The sequence below is a fragment of the Salmo salar genome, chromosome 18, assembly GCF_965601325.2.
Source record: "Salmo salar chromosome 18, fSalSal1, whole genome shotgun sequence".
Lineage (NCBI taxonomy): Eukaryota > Metazoa > Chordata > Actinopteri > Salmoniformes > Salmonidae > Salmo > Salmo salar.
In genome coordinates this window covers 88,362,565-88,374,876 of record NC_138308.1, presented here as the reverse complement: position 1 = coordinate 88,374,876, position 12,312 = coordinate 88,362,565, and the positions used below count along the sequence as shown (strand labels likewise).

At 40.9% G+C, this 12,312-nt stretch overlaps 2 protein-coding genes across 5 annotated transcripts; one reads left to right on the top strand and one right to left on the bottom strand.

The window, feature by feature from the left end:
- LOC106577886 (ribonuclease kappa-A-like) lies at positions 1–2,636 on the bottom strand. Its single transcript, XM_014156316.3, has 3 exons — positions 2,360–2,636; positions 1,841–1,923; positions 1–1,108 (listed from the first exon to the last, which is right to left on the bottom strand). The coding sequence occupies exons 1-3, from the start codon at positions 2,435–2,437 to the stop codon at positions 964–966; spliced, it is 306 nt and encodes a 101-aa protein (XP_014011791.1). The 5' UTR covers positions 2,438–2,636; the 3' UTR covers positions 1–963.
- A 705-nt stretch (positions 2,637–3,341) lies between these two features.
- cq049 (potential DNA-binding protein C17orf49 homolog) lies at positions 3,342–12,060 on the top strand. 4 transcript variants are annotated; one of them, XM_014156307.3, is made up of 6 exons: positions 3,366–3,727; positions 4,429–4,523; positions 5,702–5,803; positions 6,337–6,560; positions 6,829–6,927; positions 10,827–12,060. In XM_014156307.3, exons 1-6 carry the CDS (start codon positions 3,707–3,709, stop codon positions 10,889–10,891), a joined length of 606 nt encoding a protein of 201 aa, XP_014011782.1. In that variant the 5' UTR covers positions 3,366–3,706; the 3' UTR covers positions 10,892–12,060. The 4 variants fall into 4 exon arrangements, with proteins under 4 accessions (XP_014011783.1, XP_014011782.1, XP_014011784.1 ...); NM_001140339.1 differs by having other exon boundaries at positions 3,443–3,727; positions 6,832–6,927; XM_014156308.3 differs by lacking the exon at positions 5,702–5,803 and having other exon boundaries at positions 3,342–3,727.
- The last annotated feature ends 252 nt before the right edge of the window (positions 12,061–12,312 follow it).

Below are 12,312 nucleotides of genomic sequence, written 5' to 3'. Positions count from 1 at the left end.
TCAACAATCAGGATTTATTACATCAAACTGTATCAAGGCTGGACAAAATTCTAAACTTTTGATTAGATTTCCAAAACTACAAAGCCAAGAGATCTGACTGAACAGTCCATGAGAAAGCAGAGAAATGAACATATTCTGTCCAATAAGGCACTAGATTAGAATATTCTGAGAAGCACTAGAACACACAAAGAACAGCTTCTGTCACATAAAGGCACAACATTCGAGAAGTTCTAAAAAACACTAGAAGTTAAAACTTCTATGCAGCTTCTAAAACAAGTTAAGGCTTCAAACAAATACAACTATAATTTGAGAAATTGCAAGATTTTTTACCTGAGGGGGAGACAGGCACAGTGAATTAACATAAAGCAGTTATTATTCCTAATTCTGTAGATGCTAGCAAGGAAATAATACAACTCTGGTGATTTGATTTCAGTAGATAAATAATAGCACGGTGTTAGTGATTAACAAATATATTGATCATACACATACATAGGCTTACTCCCATTTCTCCACCCTTCTTCCAAAGTGTGCACTTGCACACTCCCGCCCATGGATTTAAGAGTGCTGGAAACTTCCCCCAGCCAACGCTTACATCAATCCCATGCTTTAAGTCCATGATGGCGACTGTACAAGTGCACACTTTGGGAGAAGTGTGGAGAATCAGGACAGAAGCCAGACAATAACAATGCTACCATCAGGGCTTGGGTCAATTCCATTTCAATTAAAAAAGTAAACCAAATTCCAATTCAAAATTTTCCTCATTGGAATTTCAGGGTACTTCCTGAATTGTCTGGAATCGGCCCCATCCTTGGCTACCATTCATTCATATTTAAAACAGAACATGTATGGAAAAACACACTTCTCCAGACAGTGTAAGGCGGTGGTGCTGCAGCCTGCAGTACCATGGCAAGTCCAGCAGGTGGTGTCAGTCCTGTAGTACCATCGCTAGTCCAGTAGGTGGTGCTAGCGCACCATGTACTCCTTGCGATGGTTGAGTTTAATCTGGCAAAAGGAGAGAGCGGCAACCAGCACATAGATACCAGCTGCGATGAAACAGTTGTATCCAACCTGGTTATAGAGGTTGTAGATGGTGTGGGGAGGATCTTGACTGGAAGAGAGAGGGGGACAGCGGTCAAGGGGTGAGAAAAGAAAGAGTGGGAAAGGGACACAGGTGACAAATTGGAAAAACCGAGACACTAAAAACGCCGGAGATGCACTGTTGAAGCCCACAACTCCACGAGGAGCTGAAAGTAATAAATCAAGGCAAGTAAATCATAACACAAAGGAAAATTCTACTCAAACTATATTTTGGTATCCGTTTCATTAGTCCACTGTTGACACAGTCCCAACATGTTTTTCACGTCAGCAGTCAAGTTTTGGACTTTCAAGAAGCAAAGTGTCTCTTGCCCCATCATCATGATGATGCTATATGCATCGATGTGGCAAGTGACACTTCTTGAAAATCGTACATCTTGAAAACTTGACCTGCAAAACATTTTGGCACTGTATCAACTGTGGACTAATAAAATAAAAAAAAGAATTTGAGTGGTATATTCCTTTAAAAGAAGCAACAGCATCCAGCCTCCTATGGTCAGTTTTGAGTTTCCTCCCCTAATTAATAAGGATAGGATTGAGGGAGAGAAAGCTGAACTAGAACCATCCTGAACCTATACACACACACACTACTTTACTGTGTATCCTCCCCTATGTTACATTAGAGCCACATGTGTGTGTCTCTTGAGTGTGTGACATTTCTGACACTATTCTTCCACTGTGAGTCAGGTGTCCAGACACTGACTGTGTGTGTGTGTGTGGGGGGGGGGGGGGGGGGGGGACTCACTCATTGTGCATGTCTTCCTCTTTGAAAGGCACATCCTCTATCAGCACTGCAGAGTGGGTGGTGAAGAAAATACCCAACATTGCCTAAAGAGAGACAGAGGGAGAGAGAGAGCAATTACTTGTAGGGAGTAAATGACAGTAGTAGTATGTCAGCAGTGCAGAGTGCATAATACTAGAACAAATGTGAATGTCATGAGAAGAACAAACACCCTGAAGTGAAACTGAACTTCTCAAATCTAGAGTTTCTTTGACTACAAGAAACATATATAGTCAGTGGCTGTAGGATAACACTACAACAAACACCATTAGTACCTGCCTGTCTAGGTCTAAATGAGGCAAACCAAGCTAGTTAACGTTATGTATACTGGGCTGGGGTTCACACATTGTCATATGCAATGCAAAAAAACATGACCATACTATCTCGGTTGTCTATCAATAACCTAGTCATTTAACAATCACTGTACACATTCTGATAATAAGCAACTAAAACCACTGTACTTTAAGTTACAAGTTATATTACCAGCATTATGACTCCCCAGATGCTGATGACAATACCGCAGGCGGCCAACTTGGGACCGCAAAATAAACACGAAACCATCGTTTAACGACTCAAACAACGACGTAAACTCAACAATAGACTTATCACTACGGGAACTGTCGTAGTTCCCAAGTTAAATAGCAGAAATAAGGCTCTTGGACCGCTGTTTTGTCGTCTAACCAGTTGTTCCGAGGAGATCGAGCTCAGTCACCAGTGTGTCAGGTGACTTATGGAAACCGGAAAAACGTTTTTCTATGGATGTGTTCAAGAATATAAAACGTTGCTAAAATTGACAGCGATGATGTCTATGGAAATATGTGTATTAACTAAGAATATTTTTAAACATTTTAAATCCCACTTATTATTATTTTTCCGATGAGATAACAAAACAAAACATTTTCCAGCGATATGGCCAAGTGCTTAGGGTGTGTTCGTAAATTCACTCTGGAGTCCCTGAGTGCACTCTGGGCGATCGTAAATTCAGAGCGTTGTCAGATTGTCCGTTCTTAAATACGGAGCGTTCAGAGCGCACACAGGCTGCAGCGCAACCAAGCTAGCTAAACCTGAAACTACACTAGCTAGCTACGTTAGTTAGCATCTCTAAACAGTGGAAAATCTAGAGTGTCGGTGACTGTAACTGTGCTGCTGGCAACAATTGAATAACGTTTTTTGTTGTTGCCGACATTGCATATTCAACAGGTGTTGCGTGTTCATAAATTCCACAATTATTCTTCCCTCTCGTTACACACTCGGACGAGAGTGCTCTGAAATCGGAGTAGATTGCCAGAGTGCATTTACGAACGCACCCTTAATAACTGTGTCGAAACGTTTTTGAAACCACACGTAATGTTATTATGTTGCCACTGCTATAAGATAACATGACATTACAATATTTATTTTCCTTTATTCGCTACAATGTTTAAAAGGGATAAAGAAAATTGAAACATAGTTATCAATTTGGACCAATCGTGAACACATCGCGTGGATTTTGGACCAATCATCGCTTAGAATTTACCAGAGCACGTTAGGACTTCCGTTTGTCTATTGATGTCGTTTGTGTGTGTTATTTATTTAATTGTACGTAAAAATTGCTGATTATTGCATACAAAACACATGGACTGTGTTACTAAAATGTAACTGTTCACTGAAGCCATTAGCATATTGCAGACACGAATATCAATATTGTAGGACGCGTCGCGGACGAAGTTGTCCTTTGTTTTGCCAGCCTGCAGTGCAAGCAAGCTAGCTAAACCTGAAACTAAACTAGCATCTCTAACTAGTGTTCTTCCTTGGAAAATCTGAGTCAGTTCAGCAACTACAAAAAGCAAAATGACTTCAGCCTCAACGAAGGTAGGTTGGTTTTAGCCCTAGTTATCTAACGTTATATTTGTTATTTATCAAAACTGCAAAAACAAATCTAGCTAACGTTCAAAATAGCAAGCTAACGTCGTTAATTTCAATTTGTACCTGTGTAGAACAATAGCTAGATTTATTCCAAAGAGAAACATGTATTTTACTGTCTTTGCTATACCAAGGAAACTCTTTTGAAAATGCATAATTCGTTTTATGATAAGTCAAGCACCAAGGACGTGGCTGAATGAAAGTTTTGGCAAAGTTGCCCTTTATGCGTGTATATAAACCACCACATGGTGACGCTGTCTACATGGTGCAAAAAACCCCTCAATTATCTGCACTTAGAATAAACATTTAATTCTGCATTAGAACAGTACAAAATACCAAATCTGTAAGAGATGGACAAGTCCTGTATTGCTATAATATGCCATCAGGCATTGCCTTGCAGTTGTTATACAGTTGGTCATACATACCAGGGTTGGGTTCAATGCCAGTCAATTCAGATAGTAAACCAAATTCCAATTCAAAATGTTCCTCATCCAAAATCATTGAAGAGAATTGGAATTTAAATGGAATTGACGCCAACCCTGATACATACTGTACTCCAAACAACCTTAGCTACTGCATCAAAATAAAATAGGAGAAGATAATTCAAAGGTATTTGTGTTTTTGAGTTGTTTTCTGGGTTCATGTCTCAGGTTGGAGAGATCTTCTCAGCAGCAGGAGCAGCTTTCACTAAGCTGGGTGAGCTGACCATGCAGCTGCACCCAGTGGCTGACTCCAGCCCTGCAGGGTGAGGGGAACACACACAGTAGGGTTGGGCCGATATAGGATTCAACCGAATATCGTGATATTTGACATTGACAATATATTGTGAAGTGCAAGACTATACTCTATTTGAACTTTACAAATCAAAACTGTGGTTTATCAGTTAGTATGTTGAAAATTAATTAAGTCATATTTGTTCGCCATATGAAGATCTTATATTGAGAATGCAACTATAATATCATAACTGTAGTCGTAATCATTTACTCATTAGCGGCGCAGAATTATTATATCGGATATCGCGATATGTGGAATAGCATATCGTAGAAGAGGTCTTCCCAAATATCACCCAACCCTAACACACACACACACACACACACACACACACACACACCAAGTTGCATGTAGATAAAGAACTGTATCAATTGGCCTATGTAGCGTTCCATGTCTCTAGTCTACATTGTAAGTCAGTCTACTGACCACGACTTGGTTATTTTTGGGCTTGTGTCACTGGTAGTAGACTCTGATTCATTAGCTGTGCTCTGTGGAATATCCCTGCCAAGAAAAACAGAGGAAACACGACTGCGTCATTACCACGAAGCACATGACACCCTCTCTTAGTCGCTGGGCGGTGGAGGTGATCCTCTCAGTCTGAGGGGTTCTGAATGACCATGAGGAAATAGAGCATTAATTGCTGATCACCTACTGAGTGTTACCACTGTGAACTGGATAGCAAGTTAGCGACTGAGTGTTACCACTGTGAAATGGATAGCAAGTTAGCGACTGAGTGTTACCACTGTGAAATGGATAGCTAGTTAGCGACTGAGTGTTACCACTGTGAAATGGATAGCTAGGTAGCGACTAAGTGTTACCACTGTGAACTGGATAGCTAGTTAGCGACTGAGTGTTACCACTGTGAAATGGATAGCTAGTTAGCGGTGGTGACGTCACTCGCTCTGAGACCTCGAAGTAGTTGTTTCCCTTAGGTAACAATGCTTCGTAGGTGACTGTTGTCGATGTGTTCAGACGTTGGGGCAAGGAGAGGAATCGAAGCAAGTGTTAGGTGAGCAGAATGACTGATCTACAATCATAATGGGTAGTTATTTAGGATGCAAGGTGATTTGTAGATCAGGGATTCTGCAATCTGTGCAATCCAACTGAAATGTAGCCTAGTGGATCTGAAACACGCCCTGTGTGTCGTTGCAGAGCTAAGTGGACGGACACTGAGATTGAGCAGCTGAGATCGGCCGTGGTGAGATTTGGTGATGACCTGAACTCTCTCAGCTCTGTCATCAAGGAGCGTACCGTGTAAGGACACACTCTCCCTCTTCTTCGTCTTTCCCCTTTCTCTCCCTGTCTTCTCATTCCTAATGGCCTCTTATCAAGTTTTATTTGTCCCATTCACAAGTATAATGAAATGCTTAACTTGCAAGCTCTAGCCAACAGTGCAGTAATATCAAAGTAGTATAACAAATAATAATACAACAAAATAGATCTAATAAAGAAACATGTCTCTCTCCGTGTCATTTATTCTTTCTCCTTCACCCGGTCTCGCTGTCTTACCCCTTGTATCTCTTTCTCTCATTGAACACTTTACGTCTAAGTGGTGTCCAGTCAGATCTTTTAAGAGGTAGCTAGCTCCAAAGCTAAGATAGACTATCAGTGACACAGGCCCCGATGAGAGAAACCATCACTAGAAGATCATCTGTTGTACTGTCTGTCTACTAGTGCTAAAGATCTGTATCAAATTATGATGGTTTACTTTTTTCAAAAGTGTTTGACAGGTTACTGGTTGAATCCCCACCACACTGCTAACCTCCCACCTTGTCTGTCCTCATCAGGGCTCAGATTAAAACCACAGTCAAGAGGAAGCTCTATGATGAGAGTGGGATGCCCATCTCCACCGACTCCCCAAAGAAGACCGTGAAGAAGACCGCTGTCACCATGGCCACCACGGCTACTCCAACTGTCATCGCTGTGACAACTGCTCAGGTCGTCTTGCCGGCAGGTCTCCAGGGCAACGTGACCGTGGCTCCTCCCGCTATGAAGAAACAGAAGACCTCAGGTGAGTGGAGATGGATGAAGGAATCATTCAGCTTTGTAGTTATATCCATCTTGGCAATGCTTTTTATTCACAATCCACACACTGAAATCTATTTAGGGCACTTAATGAAGACATTAAGTGTGGGATCATCCATTTATTGGCATTTTATCAAAGTGTGATACTGATGTATTGTTTTTCAACAAAATGTCCATATCATATTTCAGAGGTTTTTACATTTAGCTAACCATCCCGTCCTCTCTTCCTGCCTGTGTGTTATAACGTGTTCCAGCAGACGTGACCCTGAGTGCTCTGAATGACTCTGATGTGAACTCTGACCTAGAGGGACTGGGAGAGGGATCCAACTCCAAGAAACTCAACTTCGATCAGGGTGAGAGACACAACGGTCTTCTTTACTACTAGGGATGCACCTATATGACATTTTTTGGCCGATTCCAATATCCGATAATTTCCTTGCCAAAAAACCCTGATACCGATAACCGATATTAAAAATGTTAGCAGCATTTTAAGCATTGTAGTACAATTAAATAGTTAACACACACACAGGTACGCAGCGGTCTAAGGCACTGCATCTCAGTGCAAGAGGCGTCACTACAGTCCCTGGTTCGAATCCAGGCTGTATCACATTCGGCCATGATTGGGAGTCCCATAGGGCGGCGCACAATTGGCCCAGCGTCGTCCGGGTTTGGCCTGGGTAGGCCGTCATTGTAAATAGGAATTTATTCTTAACTGACTTGCCTAGTTCAATAAAGGTTACACACACATTACACTGACCAAAAAGTTATTTTGTTGGCATTTACATATGTCCCCATTACCAGTAAAACATAATCAAAACATATTTCTTTCACTTCCTTGCTGTGCTGTTTCGTTGTTCATTTGTTCAGTTGTTTCATTCTCATCCAGGATTTCATCATACATGTCAAGCAGTGAAGTTTCAGCTCTGTCTGTCCGTGGCCTCTCTTCCTCGGTGCACACTGTCACTGTGTGCGTTTCCATCTTGTTCAGCTGTGTATGTAACATTTCATGTAAAACCAGTTTCTTGTCTGCATCGAAGTAGCGGTCCTTGTACCTAGCATCGAGCATGGTGGCGACACAGTAAAGAGGCTCAGAGAGAATGCCACTGAATCGCATGTTCACAGCCTCGAGTACTTTTGTAAGTTTTAACCCCACGGTCTGTGTGAGCAGGCGTTTCAATGCCTTGACAGAGGGTATCACGTCTGCTGTAGACGCAGTTGATGAGCTTATTTCTCCAGTCAGTTGTTCGAATGGAGCTAGGAGTGTGTTCATGTTTCCAAGTTTCAAACATGTTCTCAAATACCATTTGAAATGGCAGCAGCGGTTTTGAGAACCAGCACATTCTTGAGCATGCAATACGAAATCCTCGTCGACCCACTGTGCTGTCAGACTCAGCATGCTCATGGAGCTGACATCGCTGGTCCAAATGTCAGTCGTGAAGCTAATAGCAGTAGCTCATGGATGTGTTGCAACAATACTGTGTAACTCCGGTAGGGCAACATCTGAAAATAGCGCACTTGGTAGTGTGTACCGGTGCTCGACCAGTTGGCAAAAGCCAACATCTTCCACGACAGAGAACAGTGGATTGTCAAAGCCAATGAATTCCATTATCTTGGCATTAATGGATTTCAGCTTTGAGTTGACTCACTGAAATGTTCTTACTCTTTCAAATGACTGCAGACTTGAACTTGTTTAGTTGTTGGAAGTGTGCGCTTAGTATTCTTCTGCTTTTGTTCTGTGTAGAGCTGTATTCTTCTGCTTTTGTTCTGTGTAGAGCTGTATTCTTCTGCTTTTGTTCTGTGTAGAGCTGTATTTTTCTGCTTTTGTTCTGTGTAGAGCTGTATTTTTCTGCTTTTGTTCTGTGTAGAGCTGTATTTTTCTGCTTTTGTTCTGTGTAGAGCTGTATTCTTCTGCTTTTGTTCTGTGTAGAGCTGTATTTTTCTGCTTTTGTTCTGTGTAGAGCTGTATTTTTCTGCTTTTGTTCTGTGTAGCGCTGTATTTTTCTGCTTTTGTTCTGTGTAGCGCTGTATTTTTCTGCTTTTGTTCTGTGTAGCGCTGTATTTTTCTGCTTTTGTTCTGTGTAGCGCTGTATTTTTCTGCTTTTGTTCTGTGTAGAGCTGTATTTTTCTGCTTTTGTTCTGTGTAGAGCTGTATTTTTCTGCTTTTGTTCTGTGTAGCGCTGTATTTTTCGTGGCGTCATTACATCATCTACCTACGTTGTATAGGTATGCACGTCAGCTTTGACATCGGTTTTGCACATCAGCGTTAAACTAGACATTGTGCCGATGTTGGCATTTTTAGCTAATATCAGCCGATTCCAATATGCTCACCAATATATCGTGCATCCCTAGTTACTACTATTCACTACTACTGATCGTGATAATGCACAGCCTTTGCTATTGACTGATTGAGGGGAACCCAAGAATTAGGCTATTGTTCATTAAGATCAATCTATTTGGCCGGGGTAGACCGTCATTGTAAATAAGAATTTGTTCTTAACTGACTTGCCTAGTTAAATAAAGGTTAAAAAAATACTGTATCTGAAAACTGTAGGGCAATTGTGCGGAGACTCCTGAATTTTCGCTTAAAATGTATATCAAACAAAAACCATTGATTTCGAAGTTTAACAAGCGACCACGTTGTCCAAAAACTCAGTTAAATATCTGCTCTGAATGAAGATTCACCAAAATAATGGGGCGTCAGCGATGACATGACACATTGACTTTGAAAATGTAAGTGAAGTGGGTTTACACCCAGTTATGGAATTTCATCATGGTTCACTGATCTGTACTAGACAGAAATGCATAATTATGGATATGAATGTCATTGTTTTCATGGTGTTGTATCCTAAATGGGTATATAAATATGCCATATCTTCCTTTGCATAATTGGGGATTATTCTACACACTGGCTATTTTAATGAGCAAACAAGACCAAATGTGGTTGGTCCGGACCAAATCTGAACCAATCATAGACGTCTATGTTTCACAAGTTTGGACATCAAAGTTCAGCACAGTAGTGTACTCAACTATACTGTACTTTTCTTTACTGTCCAAACTTGTGAACCCAACTGTAGTTTGTGACTATGATTTCCCCATTGTAGCGAATTCAATTGCAGAAATTCCGTTACTGATTTGGTAATGGGATAATCACTTAATTCATAAACAAAATTTTATATCAGCAAAAACACTTTTTGATAGGTCTACCCATTCTTGTTACTTATGTGAACTTTCATAAAAAATATGGGCTTAGATATACTGAACAAAAATATAAACACAACATGCAACAATCAACGATTTTACTGAGTTACAGTTCATAAGGAAATCAGTCAATTGAAATGAATTCATTAGGCCCTAATCTATGGATTTCACATGACTGGGCAGGGGTGCAGCCATAGGTGGGCCTGGGAGGGCATAGGCCAATCAGAATGAGTTTTTCCCCACCAAAAAAGTGCTTTATTTCAGAAATAAATACTCCTTGGTTTCATCAGCTGTCGGGGTGGCTTGTCTCAGAAGCCGTATGTGGAGGTCCTGGGCTGGCATGGTTACACGTGGTCTGCGGCTGAGGCCGGTTGGACGTACTGCCAAATTCTCTAAAACGGCGTTGGTAGAGAAATGAACATTACATTCTCTGGCAACAGCTCTGGTGGACATTCCTGCAGTCAACATGCTAATTGCAGGCTCCCTTAAAACTTGAGACTTCTGTGGCATTGGGTTGTGTAACAAAACTACACACATTTTAGTGGCCTTTTGTCCCCAGCACAAGGTGCACCTGTGTAATGACAATGCTGTTTAATCAGCTTCTTAATATGCCACACCTGTCAGATGGATGGATTATCTTGGCAAAGGAGAAATGCTCACGAGTAGGGATGGAAAAAAAAAAAGAAAAACTAAAATGTTTCTTAAACTTACAGAAGGCAGAACATTCTCTCAAATGAAAGTGTTATATGTTGGCAGGGGTCTGTACTTCAACATTGTTTTGATGTATTTTTCTGGAAGATGTTTAAGACCCCTTTTCCATCTGTTTGACCATAAAACAAAGCCTTGGCTTAATTCAAATTTCAGGGAGGGAAAATGGTTGTATGCTGTAATTTCCCCCAAAAATAGAGATCCTTAGTTTTCATTTAACATGTTCCTTTTCACATCTTGCAGAAACTATATTGTATAAGAGTTTCTGGGGAAAAAGTAAATTCTATGATCTTCCACTATTTTTCAACTAAAGTGTTTTTTTTCCCTCTGTTGTTTTTCTCTCCAGACAACCTGAACCTCGATTCCGGCCTCATCATGAACTCAAGTGACCTGCCGCTCCTCTCTCGTTGACCTCTCACCATTTGACCTTCAGAAGATCTCTTGGCTCCATCCCAAATGGCACCCTATTTCCTACATAGTGTACTGCTTTTGACCAGATCCCCATGTACCCTGGTCAAATGCAGTACACTTAATAGGGTGCAATTTGAGCAGCCCAGGCATCTCTTCTATGAACAACAGCTGAGATCCTTCAGAAGATTTGCTTTGGCAGATCTCTATGGGTGTGTCTAAAAAGGCACCCTATTCCCTATTTAGTGCACTGCTTTTGGCCAGGGCATACGACGCTATTGCTCTGGCAAAATAATAATTTCAGACACAAATTTCTCTTGCATGAGGAATGTGTTGGTGGATGTAAATAGTGTTATTTTCTTTCATACTTAGTTTTTTTTTGTACCATGCCACTGTGCAGTGAGTCTAGGGTCCAGGCCGATACGAGTGACCAAGGCCTGTAGTGTGTCGATTGCCACTCTTGGTTTATGGCTATACATGAATTATATTGGTACCCATCGTCAAAAATATTCCTTTATCTAGGCAGCCCTGCGAATGTCCCTTTGACAATGCCACAATTGTAAACTGTTGTATACTTAAGCAATAAGGCTTGGTATATGGCCAATATACCACGGCTAAGGGTTGTTACGCATGATGCAATGCAATGCGGAGTGCCTGGCTACAGCCCTTAGCTGTGGTATATTGGCCATATCACAAACCCCAGAAGAGCCTTACTGCTATTATAAACTGGTTACCAATGTAATTACAGCAGTAAAAATACATAGTCACCCCTGTGGTATATGGTCTGATATACCATGGCTTTCAGCCAATCAGAATTCAAGGCTCAAACCAGTTTATAATGGATCATTGAGTTATTCATGAAATCCACCACTAAAGACAACTGTTTGAAAATCCTACTGGATAGTCGCTATGAACTCAATTGTATCAAAGCATAGGAATTGGTTACAAATTCTGAGTTTAGTGTACAGTATTTTCCTTTCTATGAAACACTGTGGCAAATAACATTGATCAAAACATGACCCACCTTCATCCTTCAGTTTTTTCCCCCCTAAAAACATTTGTCCCTGCCAAACCTTTGTAGTTTTGTATGGAGGCCTCTCTCTAAAGACAGTGACGATGAAATTACGTGTGACTTGCTGATTTATGGTGAATAAAAGTAGAATTTAATACAACTAATGTAGTTGGCAGTAATATTTATCAGGAGTCTTTATTGAAATAAAATGTTTTACAATTGAAGATACTGGTGGACACAGTAAAGGGTTGTGAAACTATTTGTCCATTTACACTACCACACAATAGCCCCCATTTTTTTGGGGGAAAAGCTATGAATCAAATTAAACACCAACCCTCAAAAATGAGGGACAGCCACAACATAAATAGTCCATGATACCACTAACACAGCTTCTGCTGATTAAAAATTTGCT